Source organism: Epinephelus fuscoguttatus, linkage group LG10 (genome assembly GCF_011397635.1).
Source record: "Epinephelus fuscoguttatus linkage group LG10, E.fuscoguttatus.final_Chr_v1".
NCBI classification, from domain to species: domain Eukaryota; kingdom Metazoa; phylum Chordata; class Actinopteri; order Perciformes; family Serranidae; genus Epinephelus; species Epinephelus fuscoguttatus.
This window is the reverse complement of record NC_064761.1, coordinates 19,828,262-19,849,582: the sequence shown is the minus strand read 5'-3', so window position 1 is coordinate 19,849,582 and position 21,321 is coordinate 19,828,262. Positions and strand designations below refer to the sequence as shown.

General features: G+C 40.9%; 1 protein-coding gene across 4 annotated transcripts; it reads right to left on the bottom strand.

The window, feature by feature from the left end:
• Window positions 1-1,331: 1,331 nt before the first annotated feature.
• On the bottom strand, window positions 1,332-20,267 carry il12rb1 (interleukin 12 receptor subunit beta 1). 4 transcript variants are annotated; one of them, XM_049588812.1, is made up of 15 exons: window positions 20,112-20,267; window positions 19,344-19,467; window positions 15,849-16,000; window positions 15,575-15,717; window positions 15,448-15,481; window positions 14,571-14,693; window positions 14,120-14,196; window positions 10,230-10,458; window positions 9,990-10,136; window positions 9,440-9,538; window positions 6,019-6,174; window positions 5,596-5,751; window positions 5,408-5,477; window positions 3,968-4,043; window positions 1,332-2,455 (listed from the first exon to the last, which is right to left on the bottom strand). In XM_049588812.1, the coding sequence occupies exons 1-15, from the start codon at window positions 20,215-20,217 to the stop codon at window positions 2,123-2,125; spliced, it is 2,025 nt and encodes a 674-aa protein (XP_049444769.1). In that variant the 5' UTR covers window positions 20,218-20,267; the 3' UTR covers window positions 1,332-2,122. The 4 variants fall into 4 exon arrangements, with proteins under 4 accessions (XP_049444769.1, XP_049444770.1, XP_049444771.1 ...); XM_049588813.1 differs by having other exon boundaries at window positions 10,008-10,136; XM_049588814.1 differs by lacking the exons at window positions 19,344-19,467; window positions 20,112-20,267 and adding an exon at window positions 16,486-16,752.
• Window positions 20,268-21,321: the final 1,054 nt, after the last annotated feature.

Sequence of the window (21,321 nt, the reverse complement as noted above, 5' to 3'; positions counted from 1 at the left end):
TTCATGGGTGAAAGTCCGTGTTTGTTTGACCTATCCGCCCCCACTCCCGCCTGCCCCAGTCAGACTTTCGCCACCTTAGCTTTCGTCCTTACCTTGCCGCATTTCCCCCTGATGCTGCCAAGTGCTGTTTAACTATAAAGGCAACCTGCCATGTATCATGCCAACGATAAAGGACAGCTTTTTTTGTTGGTCTCTGAGGCCACAAGTCACTGCCAAAGCGGCGGATTTTGACGACTTCAGAGTGAGACCAGGCTCGATTGGAAAAGGCTGTCTGTCCAAAGCTGCTGTTTCTGTGTGGCATTTTACAGTCCCCCCTGAAGGTAGATCTGGTAGATGAGGCCTGATTTTGTTTAATGACTTAATTGAGTGGAGGGGGTGCCAGGCCATGAAGAATTTCATATATAAATAAAAAGCTATCAAATTCGATCATATTTTCCCAATTTAAAAAATCATATTTTGTTAAAATTTTACATGGATGATATGAATTTGACTTTTTATCTAATGTTTTTCATGTCTGTTTGTACAGTCTGAGATCAGCTGGTCTAACAGTAGTTCATGTGTGAAAAAATCATTGTATTAAAGTACAACTTTGAGGCCTCTCTTCAATCTCTCATAATCGAGTGAGGTCACTGTTGCCCCCCAAGGTACAAGTGGGTTTCATAAGACAGGATAGGTGGGAGCTTGCTGATTAATATGCTCATTTCAATAGATATCTCTGCAGCATCAAAACTCCCTCACATTCTGTTGATAATGTTAGTTTGGTTTTTTTTTTGAGAGAGAGATTTGTATTAAACTTGTTGCCATATCTTTTGCTTTGCAACACAGTGACATTCTCCTCAAGAAGGTCACAACCAAACAGTACAAGAACAAAGTAAAAAAAACCTTTTTCTCTGCAGAGAAATTAAAGTGCAGTGTGGCAGAAAATGCTTTTAGTCAGTCATCACTTCTTACAAATCAACACAACATGTTCTAGTTTGAACAAGGTAGATCGAAACACCACAGAAGTCTCTTTGGTAATGAGTAATCTGTTTCACCTTGCATGAGCTACCTTTTTTTAAGGGCACTGGGTTGTTTTTGTGACCACTTCCTGTCATGTGTTCAACTCTTGACACGCTCACAGTTAAACTGCTCCGCCATCACACACATGCACCAGTTCTTTGTTTTTACAGTCATAAGTTTCATTTTACACTGACCAACATGGACCAGACGCTTTGAAGGAAAACTGACATTTGCACATTGCTTTATTTTGCAAAATATAAAACAAAATTAAATTAAATTAAAATAACAGTGACTGTAAATGTGCAGTATTCATTTTTATGGTATGATAAACAAACAACCATTCACACTCACATTCACACCTACGGCCAATTTAGAGTCGACAATTAATCTAACCTGCATGTCCTTAGACTGTAGCAGGAAACCAGAGTACCCGGAGAAAACCTATGCTGACACAGGGAGAAAATGCATACTCCACACAGACCGCACACTAGCACTACATTAATAAATGTCACAGGGTCACCAGAGTCATTAGGGTTCATCATCTGAGGACCATGAATGTCTTTCCAAAACGCTGTGCAACTTCATCCATTAGATATTAAAGTATTCCACAATTTGTAAAACTATGACCTGCTGGTGGTGCAAAAGGAAAAGTCAGAGGATCATTGAAGTCATTAGGATTTATCCTGTGGGGACCATCAGTGTCTGAGTGAAATTTCATGGTAATCTAATCAATAGTTGATGCGATTTTTTTTGCCTGGAAACACCTAAATCTTGCAGAAATCATAATGGTCTGAACCAGAATTTGCTAACCACAAACAAAAGTTTATTGACAACTTCCACTGGCAAAGCCTGAGAGTGATAAACCCTCCTCTTTGTTTACTGGCATGCTGAGGTAGCAATGTAACTGGCAAAATTTAACATACATGAAAATTAAACAAACATTTCTCATGTCAAGCTCATAACAAGATAATTGTGCAGATCCTTTTTCATCAAGTTGAAAACTTAAGCTCAAAATGAGAAGAAAAGTATTTGTCCAGTCTGTAGTACAAGTCAACAAATATGTTGACCCTTAATATGTTCATGCAATTTTGTGCTGTGGACAGCAAAATCAGTCAAATCCATTTCAAGGCGAGTCCGTCTTCACATCAAAGACCAAACCATTCCTGTATATCAGCATTGCAATCTCGTTGTCTAGCTGTTCAAGTTCTGATATTTCTCCTTCTCTGGAGCTCTTCAGAGCCTCATCCGTCAAGCCAGGACTCAAACACTCATCACTGATTCCTCCTGACATCCTTGAATCACCCCTCTCGCCCTCCAAGTCATTATCGGTGTCGTCATCCCACTCTCTTGTGAGGATGGTGGTCTCCTCTGTGTCCTCAGGGACTGACTTGCCCTCTGGATGTAGCTGGAGCAGCGTTAGCTCATACACTGTCTCCTCTTTTCTCTCCAGAATCTCCTGTTTTGGGTCAAATTTGCAGAGGACAGTAAGATTCAAGATGTCAGACTTAATTATCATATGAACAAAAAACAAATAACACTGTTCTGTAAAACCCTTAGCTTGCTGTTGTCTTTGTTTGCCATGTATAGTACAACCCCATACGAAAAAAGTTGTGACACTGTAAACATAAATTAGAACAGAATGCAATGATTTGCAACTTACTTATCAACCTATATTCATAGAAAGACAAATTCTTCAATGTTTAAACTGATAAACTATGAAACCCCTTAACGAGGGAAATTTGTTGTGCAGCAAAAGTTTACATAAAAAACATAATACAAAGGGGGGCCACATCATCAACAACAGCAACAATAATAAATACAAATCAATAGGGCCCAGAATTGATCCTTGAGGTACACCACAAGTATTATATGCGCTAAATAAAACAAAAACAGAACAGAAGGAAAATAACAACTAAAGTTAGTCATGGTCATTGTGTAAAAAATCAGTATTTTTGCACTACCTCTTGTCGGCTTTTACACAGTTTACAGCTTTGAGCAACCAGGTTGCTGATTCATCCTTTTTTGGTGAAAAAAAAAAGTAAAAAAATGGCTAACCTTTCCAAGCAAACAAGAGTTTATGGAACTTAAACACAACCTCTAGACACACTCCTGTTTGTTTGCAGTGTTATGATTGGTTCAATAAGATGATTTACCTCTGGATGGCTCCAGATAACTTTGGCACACAAGATGTTTTGCAAATTTAGTATCTAGAATATTGAACCTGGGCCGCCCAGTCACCAGGAGAAAATGTTGCCATTGTACATTTCTGAAAACCACAGATACATTACATTTGTATGCTTCATATGCATCATATCAATGTTTCTAAAGACATAGTTCTGATTACATGTGTATGAGGGGACTTTTTCATTAGGATTTGCAGGGGAAGATGCATGGTGAGACACCTTGGCAAGACAGCTGCTGACCAGCAGGCAGCAGAAGACCATTGTTCAAGACCAATAAACAATAAAAGCGGGTATTTCCAGCTGTGTTTCTGCCACCCAAACTGGGTGTTTGGGTACAAGACAGGATATTTTTCTAACCGTAACCAAGAGGTTTTTGAAGATGGCTGCAGGGGAGCCTTTTATGCATCCAGGCCCAGGGGCCCATTGTGTCATTATTTTTTTTTTTTTTTTACTTTTTTTTTTTTTTTTCATTTTGAGATTCCACTTAATATTTTTGGTGTTTCGTGATATTTATGATGTTTTATGTTTTATTGTCCAATAAAGTCAAAGAAATAAAATCCCTTCATTGTGAACAAAGATGCTATGACGTGTGCTATGACGAGTGCAAGTCATATCCAAAAAGGTTAAATCCCCAAACTTTCCCCCAAGCAGTTGTGACACTGCAGTGAACTTGTACTTGTGTTTATAAATGACTACAGATTTCAGCTGTCAGGGTTTCAGAAAGAGCAAAAGCTCAACACATGCTAGAAAGCTGCAAATACCTGGTAACGAAAAGAGTCGCTTACCTGACACGTTGCTTGATAAGGGATGAACTCTGGAATAACAGGTTTTGGCACAGGGGGGAAGATCTTGTTTTTGATTCTAAGTGTTAGAACAGGGAAGAAACTGTTAACAAAAACAGCACTCCAGGTTGAACTGCTGATTAGAAGACTAAAACAGAAACTCAGACAAATTAAATTCCCGTCTGTGCAACTGAGCAGGCACAAAGTCAGTTTGCTTTCTTTTTCTTTCCTTTTTTTTTTTTTTTTTTAAATTTTTTGATTTCCCTTTATTGGGGCAAGATGTGACAGTGTGTGTTCGTGCTCCAGCATCATGAGCTGTCAATCACTTGGCTTTAGTTGCATTCAAAGAAGAATCCTAGTGCAGGGGTGGAAAAACCATTTTGCGCCTTTAAGGGTGAGAGGGGCCTCAGAGCTCTCTGAGTCACTTTACCATTTTTTTATGCAAAGTTCAGTCTTTCAACCAATTTATTCAGGCAATCTTAATATAGTTATGGACAGTGTTGGCCAATACAATAATAATATTGCTTTTTCCAGTAACGACTACTGTAACTAATGACTAATAAAATTTCAGTAATAATATTACTGAAATTTGTTTCCCCACTGAAGGGTTTTTTTTGGGGAGTTTTTCCTTATCTGCTGTAAGGGTCCAAGGACAGAGGGATGACGTATGCCGTAAAGCCCTCTGAGGCAAATTGTGATTTGTGATATCGGGCTTGATAACTTCCTCCAAAACCAAACAACTCGTTACAATGTTACTTTTGTTACCACATCACCACTGACTTGAAATGCAACATCACATCAGCGGACTCATTTTAGTAATCATTGCACTGAGCAAGCACGTCACAAAGCAGCAAGCTAGTTGGCAATGCTAACCTTAGCGGCTAGAAATATTCAGATTACTTTGATTTTATCGGGAGGAAAGATGACAAGAACACTGCTGCTGCTGCACTGTTCCTCAAACCTCTGGTGTGAAACACCTCAGCTACTACAGCCAACAACAGAACAAAGTAATGCTCCAGGAAGTACACCCCACCAAAGGTGTGCCTGCCGCAGCAATTGGCTGTAGCCTTGCACTGATTAAACAACTAAAACTAGATTTTACTCGTGGGCAGCTGCAGCTACAAAGAATTACCAATTTTATGGGGTGTCACGGAAAAGTAATATAACGAGTAGTGAAACAAATTATTGTTTGCAGGGAGTAATAAGTTTTTAGAGTGACAAACTCAACACTGGTTATGGCCATATTACTTGGAAATAAAAAGACATTGCAAACAAAACCAAACTTTTCATTCCACATTTTGATTATCCAGGGCCCCTCCCATTGGGGCCCTGGATAATCAATCGTGAATATTGCAATAAAACTCTCTCCCAAAGCCAAGTTCAGTCTTTGTGAAGTCATTTCTAAACTGCCACCACAGATTATTTACAGCAGGGGTCACCTACCTCTTCAAGACACAGGTGCATATTGTTGTGAGGAAAAAGAAAATAAACAGCAAGCTGATACTCCACAACACTAATTTGGGGAAAAACGGAAAAACTTGTTAGCAGGCACATGTGGAAAAACTGCCTCACTGACTTGTATCTAGCTTTCCAAAACACAAAACAAAAACTAAAGAGCTGTTGGAAGATACCATTCACTGGCTTCTCCGGCAGTATGTTGATAGTTACTGTGGCTTTAGGTCCTTCTCCCACTCGTGTCACTCCAACCAGGCTGATGTTGTATTTCGTTCCTGGCGTCAAGTTTTCCAGACGGTGCTCCGTTAGTGAGGCTGATACATTATGGCACTCTAATGAAATGAGATGTGGAAAAAATAAATGAAAGTCACACGCTACAGTCATGAGAGTTAAACAGTGTGGCTGTGTTATTGATAAGTTTCATTTTCTCACATCCTGTAAGTGAAAGTTAGTTCGCCAGTCCTGTGTGTTTGCAATAAAATAAGTAATTATACAACTACAGAAAATATAATAATGTATAATAGTTCTCTTTCCATTAGCTCTGAGAAACCTTAAGTATTACAAAAAGCTACAGGTATCAAAAAAAGGTGACCTCACACCTTTCTGCTCATCCTGTGAGCTGATTTTCTCACTGCAGAGGATGTAATGTGTAAGGAAACCTCGCTGGTCCGCAGTGGGGATAGCTGTCCAAGAAAAGCTGGCAGAACTTTGTGTTTCACCAAAAGCTCTTAAGTTCTGAGGTTCGATGCGTGGAACTGAAGAGAAAAATAAAAATGTGGGTTAACTTTTTTCCTTCTACGACCTATGATACCAGCATGTGAGGACAAACTTAGCACACATCAGTGTCAGCACCATAATTCATGTCATTGAATATGCTGGGTAATGGCAATGCTGGGTAAATATGCTGGGTAATGGCAACAGAGTGGTCAGAGTCATGTAACGTAGACATAGACATACATATAGAAGAACTGTCTCAATCAGGTCTGCAGAGTGAGATTCAGATTTTAAATTGGAAATAAAGAAAGAGGAGTTCATTATTGGCCAAAACCTGATAAACAGTGGGATTGGTGTGTCTCACACAGTATATATTCATACACTTAGTATGATTTTTGCTTTACTGCACAGCTGAGCAGAACAAATATACAGCCATGCTAGCAGCTGAGCCCAGTCTCACTCTGAAGTTGTTGAAATCCGGTGCATAGGGCAGTGACTTTCGGCGTCAGGAACCAAAGAAAAAAGGCATCTTTTAACGTCAACATGATATGCGGCTGGTTGCAGTTATAGTTTAACGGCACCTGGTAGCATCAGGGGAAACGCAGCAGGACAAGGATGAAAGTTAAGGCGGCGAAAGTCCAACTTGGGCGGGTGGGAGGGGTGGTGGATGGTGGTGGTGGTGTTTCGCTTCCGGAAAGATTCTAAAGCCAAACTCTGTTCTTTTTTTCTAAACCTAACCATGTGTTTTTGTTGCCTAAACCCAACCATGTGTGTTTGTTTTTGAAGGGAAAAAAACGTTACATATTCCGTGAAAACAGAAGTGTATCTTGAAGGAAGACAATGCATGGAACAGGCAGAACTTGACACAGTGTCCCAGAACGTCAGCAGCCAGCACACCCAGGGTACTTTGCACGTTGAATGTGGACGTAGAAAGTCCACGACCAATCATCAATATGTGACGAGGTCAGAGTGAGAATGTGTGAGCAGCTTCATGAGGCTACGCTAACATCAGCATGCTAACAGGCTCACAATAACAGTGGGGCTACCAAGGAGATTCTTATAATTAAGGTGATTTTAAACTAAAGAAAACATACTCATTATATTATATTCCATTTTTGCCAGTATATTCCCCTAAATCTGACACACTGGACCTTTAAGTGGCTGTGGCGTGTTCATTTTTTTAAGCTAAAAAAAAGCTAGGTATCTTGTGAAACAAGATAACCTAAGGCCAATTGCATTGACATAGATTGAGGGGGGTTGCCCTTGGACAGGCACCCCGAGCACTTGGGGGTTCGGTGCCTTGCTCAAGGGCACCTCAGCAGTGCCCAGGAGGTGAACTAGCACCTCTCCAGCTACCAGTCCATGCACCATATTTGGTTTGGACAGGGACTTGAACTGTGCGGATCCCAACCGAAGTCCCTATGGACTGAGCAACTGCCATCCTTAGGCAAAATTTTGGGCGAGGTAATAGCTGGCATGGCCATTTTCAAAGGGGTTTGTAGAACTGTAGAACAGTAAATGTTTTGTTCATCATAATCAACGTCAACACATTCTCAGTCCAACCCCATCACATATCAGTGTTTGATCATGGACATTCCACGTCCACATACGACGTGCAAGGTACCCTGGGTGCGTTTGTTGTTGACGTTTTAGTACACCCTGTTATGCCTGTTACATGCATTGTCTTCTTTCAAAATACACTTCCGTTTTCACAGGAAATTTAATGTTTACATAGAGTGTCTTTCAAAAGAAATGCACTACATTGGTACAACAATGCAAATTGATTTTTGCTTTCATCCAGCAACAAAAACACATGATTAGGTTTTGGAAGAAAGAACAGGGTTTGGCTTTATAATCTTGCATGAACACCACTCTCCCGGGTGAAAGTTCTTGTCCCACTGCGTTTCCCCCTGATGCCGCCAAGCACCATTAAACTATAATGGCAACTGGCTGTGTATCATGCCAGTGTTGAAGTACGCCTTATTGGTCAGTATCTGATGCCGCAGGCCACTGCCCAAGCGCCGGATTTCAACGACTTTGGAGTGAGACCGGGTTGTCAATGTATTTCAAATTCAAGAGGTACAGTTGTCTCTTTTTAAGGGAAAGGATGACCAGCCTAACTGAAGAACATGAATAGCCTAACGTGTGCACAGATACAGTATATTGCACATTAAAACAGGATTACTGTGGAACTCAAAATGTTATCTATACTGTTATGAGTCTGAGCACATCAGATAATTAGGAACATTATCTGTAAGATGAGAAATCAAACTATATCAGTATGCGATTTCTTAAGTCTCCAAAGGGACATTGTTTCAACTAGCCTTTATACTTCAACAGCATAATAGAATCCTTGAAATTCAGTTACAACTTTTGGCTTTGATGTGCCACCCCGACAGTTTAAGTGGCCCCGTCTGGCCACCCCTATGAAAAATCTCCAGGGGCGCCACTGCACAATGACAATGCTAACATGTTGATGTTTAGCAGGTATAATATTTACAATGTTCACCATCTTAGTTTAGCATGTTAGCATGCTAACATTTTCTATTCAGCACTAAACACAAAGTACAGCTGATGGGAATGTCATTACATCTGCAAATATTCAATCAAAGTATTGGACAAATTGAAATTTTGACCTGATGACAGAGCTGTATGAAATGATAGGAGATCACCAAAGTTATAAGAATTCAACCCAAGGGGGACATTGATACTAGCTGTAGAGACTTTTCAATTAAAAAAAAGAGGAAAAGTCAGGTCACCCAGAAAGTCCTGAGTATTCATCCTCTGTGGACCAAGAATGTCTGTGCAACAGTTCATGGCTATCCAATTGTTCTTTTACTGGACAGCAGGCAGGCAAAAACCAAAAAATACATACGTTAAAAAACCAAAGACACATAGAGTTTTTCTATCCTCCAAGAAAACCTTCATATGTTTACGTTCAAGTGAGAAAGCTCTTCAGCAGCCAAAGTGATTACTTGTCTTGTTGGGAAGAAAGGAAGGACTAATGCAGCATCATTATGGAGCCAAAAAGTCCACTGAAGGAGGAGGAGCAGGTGGTTGGATAGGTCAGAAAAACATCACTTTGACACAGTGTTTAATATGTGTGCCTAAAATCAATCAAAGCTCTACGACAGATATGTCAGAAAACACTTCTATGTGTCTTCCTGGAGGGCAACAACAAATAAAGTACTTTGTTTAATATGGAGGAGTTATTGCAGCACTTTCAGTTAGAAGACTAAAATGAGTGCCACATTATGGTGAACCTGTGCATTTTAGTGTAGTTAAATCTAATTTAAAGACACTTACCGCTCTCATTTTGATAAAAGAGGCACGTTTTAACTGTCTGGGGTTTGCCATCATCACATCTGTGTTCAAAGTAAAGGTAGCGAACGAAGTCCATTATGTCTGTAACAGAAACGATTTATAGTTTGCCTTGCACAGAAAGTGTGTCACAACATTAGATAAACAAGGTAAGAGTAATTAACACAAATAATTGACAAATCTGCTGTTAACCCTTTTCCACCAAATCTGTCCAGAAAACAAACATGGACCAACTATTAATGATAAGAAGATGTAGAAGACATGCATCCTTTCTTCTCAACACGGCAATTGATGTCATCATTGTTTGCACTTTGGGTCAAGAAACGAGAACAGCTGCACCAACTTTTTGGGGTCCTGGCCAATTCATTTTGATCCATATTCTCTGAACGGCTCAAAATCAGGTGTGCAAACCAGAGCAGAACCCATTCCATAAAGGTGTAAAGGCATTTATGTATAGGCTCTGACAAAGTTACTGCCCTGTCTCATTTTCAGGTGATGAAGCTGTGTGGTTAAAAGCACTTTAAATACAACTTACTCTGTCTTTTGTGCTTACTCTCTTTTTTCTTCTCTCTTCCCAGAAGAGTGATCACATGAGCTGGCCTCAGATCTTCATCTTGAAACTCATAAAACTCAAGGCAAGTTTGCTTATTTGATTTTTCATCCAGTAACGTTTTGTCACAAACTGCAAGGGGGAGAAGTCATAACAGTGTTTAAGATCTACTTATAGACCACATGATATGTGACACCCTCAAGCAACACACACGCTTCAGCTTACTTTTATAATCTGCAGGAGGTTTGGCTGGTACTTCTATGACTGCTGGAGGAGAATACCCAGCTGTGTTACTGGCGAGAACAGAGATGTTGACGGCAGAGAGCGAGACATAAGTAGTGTATCGATTCGTGCTGATGGGATGTCTCGTTTTCTTACAAGGACATCCTTGAGAAGACTGTGTGTCGCTCAGGCTGTACGTCACTCCTCTGACTGCTGCTGCATGAGGCATTGGCTGAAAAGCAGAGGAGATATACACAGCAAACTAAACCACATGACCATAAAATTATCTGAATTAAAGTGCAAAATGGTCTTACTGATTTTATGAGACAATGGTTCCCAACTGGTCCAGCCACGGGGTCCAGATTTCTCCTTAGTCATTAGTACAAGGTCCCCAGAGTTTAATATAATCAGCGTCATTCTTGCGTTTGGCTGTGTTTCAAACTAGTTTGCTTTCTCTGTTAAGAAGCTGTTCGTCATTCACTCACTCTAAAGCAGGAATCGACACTTCAAAATAAAAGCTCTGTGCTGGAAATTCACTGTACTAAAAAATGAAGAGCGTATTTTACAAAGTTGATACGCTAGCGCTCTAGAATGGACCCATGACCCACTTTTGGACCACAACCCACCAGTTGGGTACCACTGTTATAAGACATGTTATGTATTATTCAAACTCCATTGGTAGGTTTTGGTGATTTAAAAAAAAAAAAATTAAGACAGATTTCACGATGCACTACAAGATTTAACACATTGGTAAGACAATATTTTAGTAGCATGATCTTCAATTGTAATGTTTTCTTATCCTCATTATTGTTGTTGTTGTTGTTGGTGGTGGTGGTGGTAGAATTAGTACAGGTTCTAGTAAGAAGCTCGGGGCGCAAAGTGGAAGGGGGCCCACTGGCCCTCACCTGCAAAATGTCCCTCAAATTAACACCTACTGACCAAGAGGAGATTAAAAATGACCACAAAAAAGATTTAAAGTAGCTGCAAAGAGACACAAAATAACTACAAAAAGAGGCAAAACAACCACAAAGAGACACAAAATGACCAAAATAGACAAAAAAAAATATTACAAAGTGACACAAAATGACGAAAAGATACATTAATGACAAAGCGATGCAAAACAATGACACAAAATGAGGCCTTTATACAGAATGATATAAAGTAGCTCACTGAAAAAACCGTTAAAACACAGTGAAACTCAGAAACGGATCACACACCTCTGACCTCGTTTCCACTCTGTTCAAAGCACTAATCATAAAATTCAGTTTAAAAGCTGTTCATATGAATATGTGTCAGATTGTGGGATTGTGTTTTTCTTTCAACTTGTCAAAAGTCATTTTTTCCTCTTAATGCCAAAGTTCCTGCTCGAGAAAAAAAACACTTCAAAAACAAAATCAAATGTCACGAAAAACTGAATCTAAAATTCTTAATACAAAGTGGACGTTAAATGCCGAAATGTTAAAGGTCAAGTTTCGTACCCAACAGTATCCCTGGTATTATAATTAGAAGGGCTGAGTATCGTTTAAAAGATGGTGGGTGCTCATACCAACACAGTTTTTTTTTTTGTTTCATTCGATACAATCATGGGAATGCAGCTGAATTCATTTGTGTTAAATACCACCAGATGCCACACGCATGTATTATAGCCATACTTTTAGGCGGTAACTCTCTCAAATACATCATGCTTGACTTCAGCACGCCTCAGACTGTATGGATCTTGGCTGCTGCAGTATTGGGCCAAAAACATATCGAAATAAATCAAAGAATGCTGGCAGTGATTGGCTGTGAGCAAAAATCATATAAACAGTCATTGTTTTCTAGATCTGGGTTCCAAAAGGTGCTCTAATGCAGGGGTTCTCAAAGTTTTGATGACTAAATGTCAATTTCAGGAGCCAGCATATGATCAAGGGCCACCCAGGAAAAGTGTACACATAAAACAAAATATCTTTTTCATCTCGTATTCGTACTCGTATTCGTTGTCCTCCACTTATCCGGGTCCGGGTCGCGGGGGCAGTAGCCTCAGCAAAGAAGCCCAGACAGTCCTCTCCTCAGCCACTTCTGTCAGCTCTTCTGAGGGGACCCCGAGGTGTTCCCAGGCCAGCCAGGCGATGTAATCCCTGCAGTGTGTCCTGGGGCGGCCCCGAGGTCTCCTCCCAGTTGGACATGCCCGACACACCTTCCAAGGGAGGCGTCCGGAAGGTATTCTTACTAGATGCCCGAACCACCTCAACTGGCTCCTCTCGATGTGGAGGAGCAGCGGCTCTACTCCGAGTCCCTCCGGGATGTCCAAGCTCCTCACCCTATCTCTAAGGCTGAGCCCAGCCACCCTGCGGAGGAAACTCATTTCGGCCGCTTGTACTCGCAATCTCGTTCTTTTGGTCACTACCCAGAGCTCGTGACCATAGGTGAAGGTTGGAACGTAGACTGACCGGTAAATCAAGAGCTTCACTTTCTGGCTAAGCTCCCTCTTCACCACAACGGACCGGTTAAGCACCTGCAACACCGCCCCAATCCGCCTGTCAATCTCCCACTCCATCCTACTCTCACTCGTGAACAGGATCCTGAGATACTTAAACTCCTCCACCTGAGGCAGGACCTCCCCCCTAACCTGGAGTGGGCAATCCACCACCCTTTTCACCACCCTTTTCCGGCTGAGGACCATGGCCTCAGGTGCTGATTCTCATCCCAGCTGCTTCACATTTGGCTGCGAACCGTCCCAGCAAGAGCTGGAGGTCACTGTTCGATGGAGCTAGGAGGACCATGTCATCAGCCAAAAGCAGAGACGAGATCCTCCTGTCACCAAACCTGACACCCTCCACCATTCGGCTGCGCCTAGAAATTCTGTCCATAAAAGTTATGAACAGAACCGGTGACAAAGGGCAGCCCTGGCAGAGTCCAACTCTCACCAGGAACAGGTCCGACTTACTGCCGGCCACGCAAACCAGACTTGTGCTCCTTCAGTACAGGGACTGGATGGCCCTTAGCAAGGGACCACCAACCCCCTACTCCTGTAGCATCCCCCATAGGATGCCCCTGGGGACACAGTCATAAGCCTTCTCCAAATCCACAAAACACATGTGGACTGGTTGGGCGAACTCCCATGCCCCCTCCAGCACCCTGGCGAGGGTAAAGAGCTGGTCCACGGTTCCGCGTCCAGGACGAAAACCACATTACTCCTCCTCAATCTGAGGTTCAACTATCGACCGGACCCTCTTCTCTAGCACCCTGGGGTAGACCTTACCGGGTTGGCTGAGGAGTGTGATCCCCCTGTAGTTGGAACACACCCTCTGGTCCCCTTTCTTGAAGATGGAGACCACCAACCCTGTCTGCCACTCCAGAGGCACTGCCCCCGATGTCCATGCAATGTTGCAGAGGCATGTCAACCAGGACAGCCCTACAACATCCAGAGCCTTGAGATATCCAGGGTGAATCTCATCCACTCCCGTGGCTCTGCCGCCGCTGAGTTCTTTTTCATCTCACTTCTGCATTAAACTGCCAAGTTGTCCACCAACTTGCCTAAATTTAGCTAACAACACTACAGTAGTATTGATGACAGATCATGATTCCCACGACACTTGCGTGGTGCCATGAGCTGCCATGCGAACAGTAGCTTTCTACAAGTTGTCATTCCTAACTGGACAGAGGCTTGAGAGGGACACACAGTTTAATGCAGTTGCTGAGTAGCATATTAAATTTAAGCTATTGAAAGTGAAAGTATTGAAATGGACCTCAGATGATTGAAATGTAATGCATTTGTTTTCTGTCACGTTCAGGGGCTGCACAAAGCATTCCTGAGGGCCGTCATTGGCCCATGGGGCACTTTGAGAAACTGTGCTCTAATCTAAACCCACAAATGTTAATGTATTGGTGTCGTTTTCCTGTCACTGGCTTACCTTCCATGTTAGCATCACCTTACGAGTACCATTTAAATGTCTTATTGTCATGGTGACGTCAGGTTCTTGTTCAAGTTCTGCAATATGAACACAAAATGTTACTGAGCAGTCGAGTTGAGTATAGTTTGTGTTTTCTCTTCACAAGTTTACCATCTCCAAAAGCAGGAAAGTGTGACCTTTAAACATTTTGAGCAATTGAAACCTCAGACATGTAAAATAATGTAAGATATTTGCACAGCAGCGGTGCAGACTCATATTTCTAAGACCTATATTTCATATTTGAGTTTGGATTCATTATATCCAGTGTACACAGATCAGAAATCATACCCGACACACCACAGTGTAAAGAGGGGAGACTCAGTTACAGAGTGAGTCAGTCTTCTCAATTGCTGTGACACTGGATTCAAAGTCCTCAGCACTAACAAATACACCATGAAATCTAGAACTTCACCTGCAGGAACAGTCACAACTGATGACCAGTTGCTCCACAGTGGGTTACGAGCCTGAGTGGACCGATGTCTGATTTGAACCTGGTAAGCTGAATCCTTCAACAGATTCACGACAATTACCTTGTCTGTTCAGATGAAAAAGAAAAACAAAGGCATTTCATTAAGGTGACACAAAATAATTTCCTTTTTCCATTTTTTTTCCCATTGACAGCAAATCACATGTAAAGACCAGAGAATGATTTAAACCTATTAACAGCTACTTCCAAAGCCTGATATATGTTATTACTCGGTGTCCATTGTTGTCCAAAAACTATTAAAAACATATCAGTAAGCCTCACTGTTGCACTCTGACATAGTGCTTTTTACAGCGAGTCAATTTTAAGTCAATCCTACATTCACTGGCCTGCTGCTGTAAATATTCACTTGCACATACTGAGCCCCAGAAAATGCACTATTTTGTCCAGTTTGAGCAAGGTTTGTAAAAAAAAAAAAAACTACAGTTTTCATGAGCCTTTAAAAAAACAACATTTTATGCCTGTGATTGGCTTTTAAACATTTACGTCTTCAGAAGGAATGAATGGGCTGAGAGACACAGGCAGGTGAGATAAGTGATAGAGTATTGAGATTTGTACTAATGCACTGTTTGCTTTAGTCGGTATTATAACTTGCAGCAACTTAGTCAGAAAACAGGTCTAAAAACGGATTATCTTCTTTGAAAAATAGCAGTAATGTAAATATGAGAATTTAAATTACTGGGCTAAAACATAAAAAATCACTGGAATGAGACAGATCCCCGAGAACAAGTATATATCAGGCTGAATGAACTTTTTATTCAAAAGACTTGAGGGTACAAGATACAAGATACAAGAGACTACTCACACATAGAAGTGTCACTGGAGGTATTAATTATTCTCTGTAATAGCAAAATGGATAAAAGGTTAAACATGTTAGCAGAAGTAGAGGACAGCTTCAGATACATTCGATTTGCAAACAAAATATGCCTTACTTTTTCCCATGATTCTGTGGGGTGTTCGTCTCGTCTGAACAGGACCTCAGCTAAAGCCGGATGCTTCTCAGCAGCTGTCCAGCTTAAACTGAGGTTGTTTTTAAACCAGGACATGTTGATATTTTTCGGTGATTCATACTTAACTGTTGAGGATATATATGAACTTTAGTGACAGATCAGTGTTAAAATTTTCTGTTAACTTGTCACTTAAAAAGGACAGCAGTGTATTTTAATCTCACAGGCTGTTGGGTTAAATGAGAGGAGCATCCAGTACCTGTGTGCCCGAGAATAACAGTCCTCCTGGTGGACGTGCAGCTTGAGTTTCCTACGTGAGCCGCCACCCAAATGTTAACAGGACGATACTTGATAAGCCGTTCCTCGTTGAAATTAGACCAGTTCTCCCTAATGTTCCTGAATTTGAGTTTACTGCAGGCAAACATGTAGAGCTTTGAGTGCATTGATAATGACAGAGACACATCATGAAAGGTGTTTATGAAACCTTTTACATCGAGTTTTCCATTTGGCTTACCTTAAGATGCTTTAAGATTGTTAAAAACAGCTAGCTTGGTTCTGTCAAAGGCTGACAACACAGCAGCACCTCTAAAGCCTGCTATTTAAAATGTTGAAAAATCTGTATTAAATTACCCTAAGTTAACCTGAGACAGAGCCAGGCTAACTGTTTCACCCTGTTTCCATGATTTCGGCTATGCTAAACTCAGTTAAGTTTAGCAAAACTAAACCAATCTAAGCTAAGCTAAGCTAAGCTAAGCTAAGATAAGATAAGCGTCTCCGGGCTGTTGCATATTTTACTGTTCACATCAACACATTCTCACTCCCAAATCATCAAATACTGACACTTGGTCTGGTCAGTGGATCTACACATCAAACTATGATGCTTCATGTAGACCTACCCCTCCAGCATTGGTTTTGGATGTTATAGGACAGTGTGTAAATTTACGCTCATTACATGCATCGTGTCTTCTGGGGTCCGTTTCACAAAGCAGGTTCAACAAACTCTGAGTCTAATCCTGAACTCTGAGTTGATCTACTCTGAGATAGGAAACTCTGAGTTTCCGGTTCCAGAACAGCTGATGTGAATCAGTTTAATCAACTCGGAGTAGTTTCACCTGGAGTTAAGCGCGTGCACCACGACTATAAAAAGCCAGCATCAATGGAGCCCCGATTTGACGAGTCACCATGGCAACGGGGAAGAGGAGCGCTGCGTTTTTCACCCCACTAGAATTAAAAATCATAATGCGCTCATACGGCGAGTTTGCACACGTTTTCAAAAAGAAGTGCAACACCGCTGCAGCTGCAAAAGAGAGGGAGACGGCGTGGGAGAACATTGCTGCTCGGGTCAATGCGTAAGTTTACATGTAGTCCTTTGCAACCACACTAATATTACAGGGGAAAACTGCTTGAATGGTAGCCTATTAATTTATTTCATTTAGATGCAATCCCGCGGGGGAGAAGCGTATTTGGCAGCAGTTCAGGATGAAATATAAAAACATTGTTCAAACAGGTAAGACCTCGGCATAATCTCATGGGGGTGCCTCATTTTGATCATGTTTTACATTGTAAAGTAAATATTAAGTGGCTGTTTGACTGTGCAGTTGTTTTATCCCCAACATAATACTGTTTTCATACACATAAATGTGTTCTCATCTATATCATGTTCTGTTAAATAATTAAGCCTATTTAAACTAACACAGACTTCTACTCAGCCAGCAGAAAGAAGGCAGATGCCCGTAAAACGAGCACACTTTTCTGACCGCCCCGCATACAGTTGCCTTACTCAATAAGTGCTCAGCATCTCCGACATTGTACAAAAAACTTCCATTTGCAAAGAAACGCAGCGCAACACACAATATCTGCTGGGATGTGAGAGCATGACTACGATTGGTAATGTTGCAAATGTAAGGACGGATTAGGTTGTGTATGTAGATGATGGACTGTGACGTGAAACGGTACAGCTCAAAAATATAATTGTCTGGAAATGCTAGAACATCTATGCGCGGTCTGATAACCATCTCTCGACGAATATTTAATTCTCTGCGCAGTAATGCTGCTCCTTCATCCACGGGATCGTTATCAGAAGGACATGCCATGTTAGTGAAAAAAGTCGCCACATACTGTGCCTGATGGACTTCTAATATAGCCTACTGACTCTGATTTTCTTAATGATTTTTTAAATGACAGACGGCAGAACTACGCTACGGCAAAACTCGCCTGCTGACTGAATGAATGAGGAAATCAAATGGAGTGTGTGGCTCTGAAAGAGGGCGGAGTCAGAGAGAAACTCGAGGTTCATTGACAAAAACCTGGTCCCGACCAGGTTAGGTTCATAGACTCTGTTACTACGGTAACTGACCGAGAGCTTAAGTTACCTCTCTCTCTGAAACAGGCTAGAGTTACCCCTCTTTCTCTGGTTTGAGTTACCTCCCTTTTTGAAACGGAAAACTCAGAGTTTCCCTCATTTCAGGGTTAACAGACTCTGAGTTTTCACTAAACCTGCTTTGTGAAACGGACCCCTGCTCATTCAGTGCACACAGTCTCTTTTCAAAATCAACTTAGAACCTAATTGAAAAACTTGGATTTTAGGTTTAGTTCAGAACCACATTCATTACCAATGTCATGTGACATACATCAGATACACCATGTGACATAGCCGTTAGTCGCATAATATGCTACATGTACTAACACACTACGTTGTTATCAAAATAACTTGACTGACACATGGTTTCATGTGGGACACAAACAGCAGTCCAGGGTGAAAGTCCTGAGTTTGCACCCCATGTAGACTTTCTTGCTCTTTATGCTACAGCAGTTGCCCAGAATGCCACTATTTGGTGCGTCCCACACCGTCGCAAAAGGGTGCCGCAGTGCATTAGTGTCTGATGCCGCTAGTCAAGTGTCAGTATTTGACAAGTTGGGAATGACTTGCACACACGAGTGGTATCAACTATCAAAACTTTTCCTTGAAAATCCCCGTATTCCACACATACTTTCAGGCTGCATCTATATATATATATATATATATCTATATATATCTCTATCTATCTATCTATCTATCTATATATATATATATATATATATATATATATATATATATATATATCTATATATATATATATATATATCTATATCTATATCTATATATATCTATCTATATATATGTATGTATATACATATGTATAAGGCACAGGTGCTTTTAATAAGGCTGCAGAACAACCCATATTATGCATGGGGGTATATGGGGTGTTCACGGATGGTGGGTAGGCCTATGTGTATAGAACCATATATGGAGTCTGCTCATCCTGTTGCTGACTGGATTCAGTGCAGCTGCAGCCTTGTTAAAAGCACCTGTGCATTGTATTATAGAACAAACCTGATGAAGCCATGGGCGAAACGCATTGGTTATAACATTGAATTAAAGGAAGAAGCAATTCAGCCCTTTTGTGTGCAGTGTATCTGCTTATTTGCTATTAATCTGATCTTTCTGGTGTTAAAGTTTGGACAGTTGCCACAAGTTGATAATGACTGACCCAAAGGCACACTACTGCCTTTTAAGGAGCAGTAGTGTGTAGAACAACCTATTCATTTGCACACTGAGAGGACTGGTGCTTTTTCCCTTTTTCTAAGTACAGCCGTACACATTTTCAAAATCCTCACCAAAAAAACAACAAGAAGAAATCCTCATGAACAAATTATTAGCTGAGTAGATGTCATTTTTTTTTAAATATTGCAGCTCAGACAGAAAAATACTCACTCAAAATAAATGTCATATGTCACATCGCTGTCAGTCGTATTCATGCTCCATTCGCACCTGTAAATGGACTCGTCAGCAGTTCTCCTGAAGCACTCGGGACTGGAGGGAGCTTCACATGCTGACCCTGAGAAGCAACACATTTCAAAAATTTCAAAAATGATCGAATTTATTAATTTTACTGAGTCCAGACATAAACAGACATTTTCTACAGCAACAAACCCAGAGCAGAAATATAAAAGTCTGCAGCTGCCATTTTCTTATTTCATTTAACCTTTTATATTATCAATCCACTTTTGAAGTTACCTTTTTTTTTTTTTTAGCTCTACTGTGAAGCACTTTGTCACACATTATACAGACAAGGTTAGAGTTTGGTGTTTAATCCATCAATCCAAACACTTCAGTCCCTTTGTACATGCAAATTCAAGCTCAATACTGAGAAAAAGACATCCTGTTTTTTTTTAACAAAATAACCCACCAATATGTGAAATTTCAGTTTAGACAAAACTATGAAGGCTGGTACTTCTGTACGCTGCACGAAGCAGCTCAGTGCAGATGCAATCTCTTGAATGGAAACCACATGATACTGATAAGCTGACCGACATTTTGTGGCTGATGTCTAACTTTTACTGCCGAAGACTTGTCACGTTCACATGTGTGATTAGTATTCTACACTGTTTTGATAAGATCAGATAGAGATTAACAGTAAAGGCTATCATGTGGTCAATTAAAGTGAGGTAAGAAAAGAAAAAAATAAGGGTATTTATTTACCTTTGCTGACCGCTGTAAGGAACATAAACAAAACAATGTATTCATGTAGTGAACTCCAGCATTTCAAAGTTTCCATGAGGTATAGTGGAAAGTCTCGAAGGCTCATTCTTCAGCATGTGAGAGTCCATGTATTCAACCTGCCTTCACGTAACTCAGTTGCCTTTCTCAGAAATGTCAGACAAGTTTCATGTCAGTCAGGTTATATGAGCTGCAGCAAAAACCACAAGTGTCAGGGGTGGGGGGAGGTTTGTGTTCTGCACTGGCAGGCAGACACAACAGCCATTGTGAAAGTAATGACTCTTTGAAGTCATTTTGTTGATTTCTTTCTTTTCTTTTAAAGTTCATTTGCCTACAACTGTTTTTGTTGTCGTCAGGCTCCCTGTCAAAGGCAAACTGGAAGGGACTCTGGAAACTACAGCAATAGAGAGAGCTCAGACATTTGCGTCTGTCTGGTGTTTCTGGACGCCACTTGTATATCAGATAGTCATGACGTGTAACTTTGAATTTGAAGAAAAGATTTTTCCTGTATGCCTCCACAGAAAACAGCAAACATATTGATTTATTGATTGGGGACAAAGTTTAACAACAGCAGAACTATATCACAACATCCATTTACAAACTCTCACATGACTTCTAAGTATAATCCAAGTCTCACTTATTCATCCTCATGGTCAGTCCTTCCCAGACACATGCATGTAACTGAAACCTTACCATTTAAAACTGAACTGAAAGTGAAGCTTACCTATGCTCTCTCCAAAGCCAGGCTTGAGGTCTTTTCGAGAAAATCCATGTGTTTGGGAGGTGCTGAGAATACGACTGGATAAATGAGACTTGGATTATACTATGTGACTTGTCTAAGAGTTTTTAAACGTGTTGATTGTGTTGTGAAGTTTTAGATATGTTTGCCATTTTCCATGAAGGAATGCAAGAAAAATAGTTTTCTTAGTGAATTCAAGGTAACACAGCATGACTGATATACTAATGGTAATTTTGTGGGTCAATTATTCCTTTACTATCAAAGACAGCAAAGGCAAAGACAACTGCCCATGCCACGCTGATAAGCCGTTTAGCTGGTATTACATGGGGAGCCACGACAAAGACACTGTACATTTCTGCTAAGGCCTTGGCATTTTTTAAGCGACTGAGTGCTTCAGTCTGGTGCCATAGCCCCATGCCAAGAAGCTAGATACCGCACTCCATACCACCCTAC

Coding starts and splice junctions, on each gene's coding strand:
- il12rb1 (XM_049588812.1), bottom strand. CDS start 20,217: ATGAGCCTTCGAGACTTTCCACTATACCTCATGGAAACTTTGAAATGC. Junction 19,468..20,111: donor CCTTACAGCGGTCAGCAAAG/GTAAATAAATAC, acceptor GTTGCTTCTCAG/GGTCAGCATGTGAAGCTCCC. Junction 10,459..14,119: donor AGGTGATGCTAACATGGAAG/GTAAGCCAGTGA, acceptor TCTGCTTTTCAG/CCAATGCCTCATGCAGCAGC.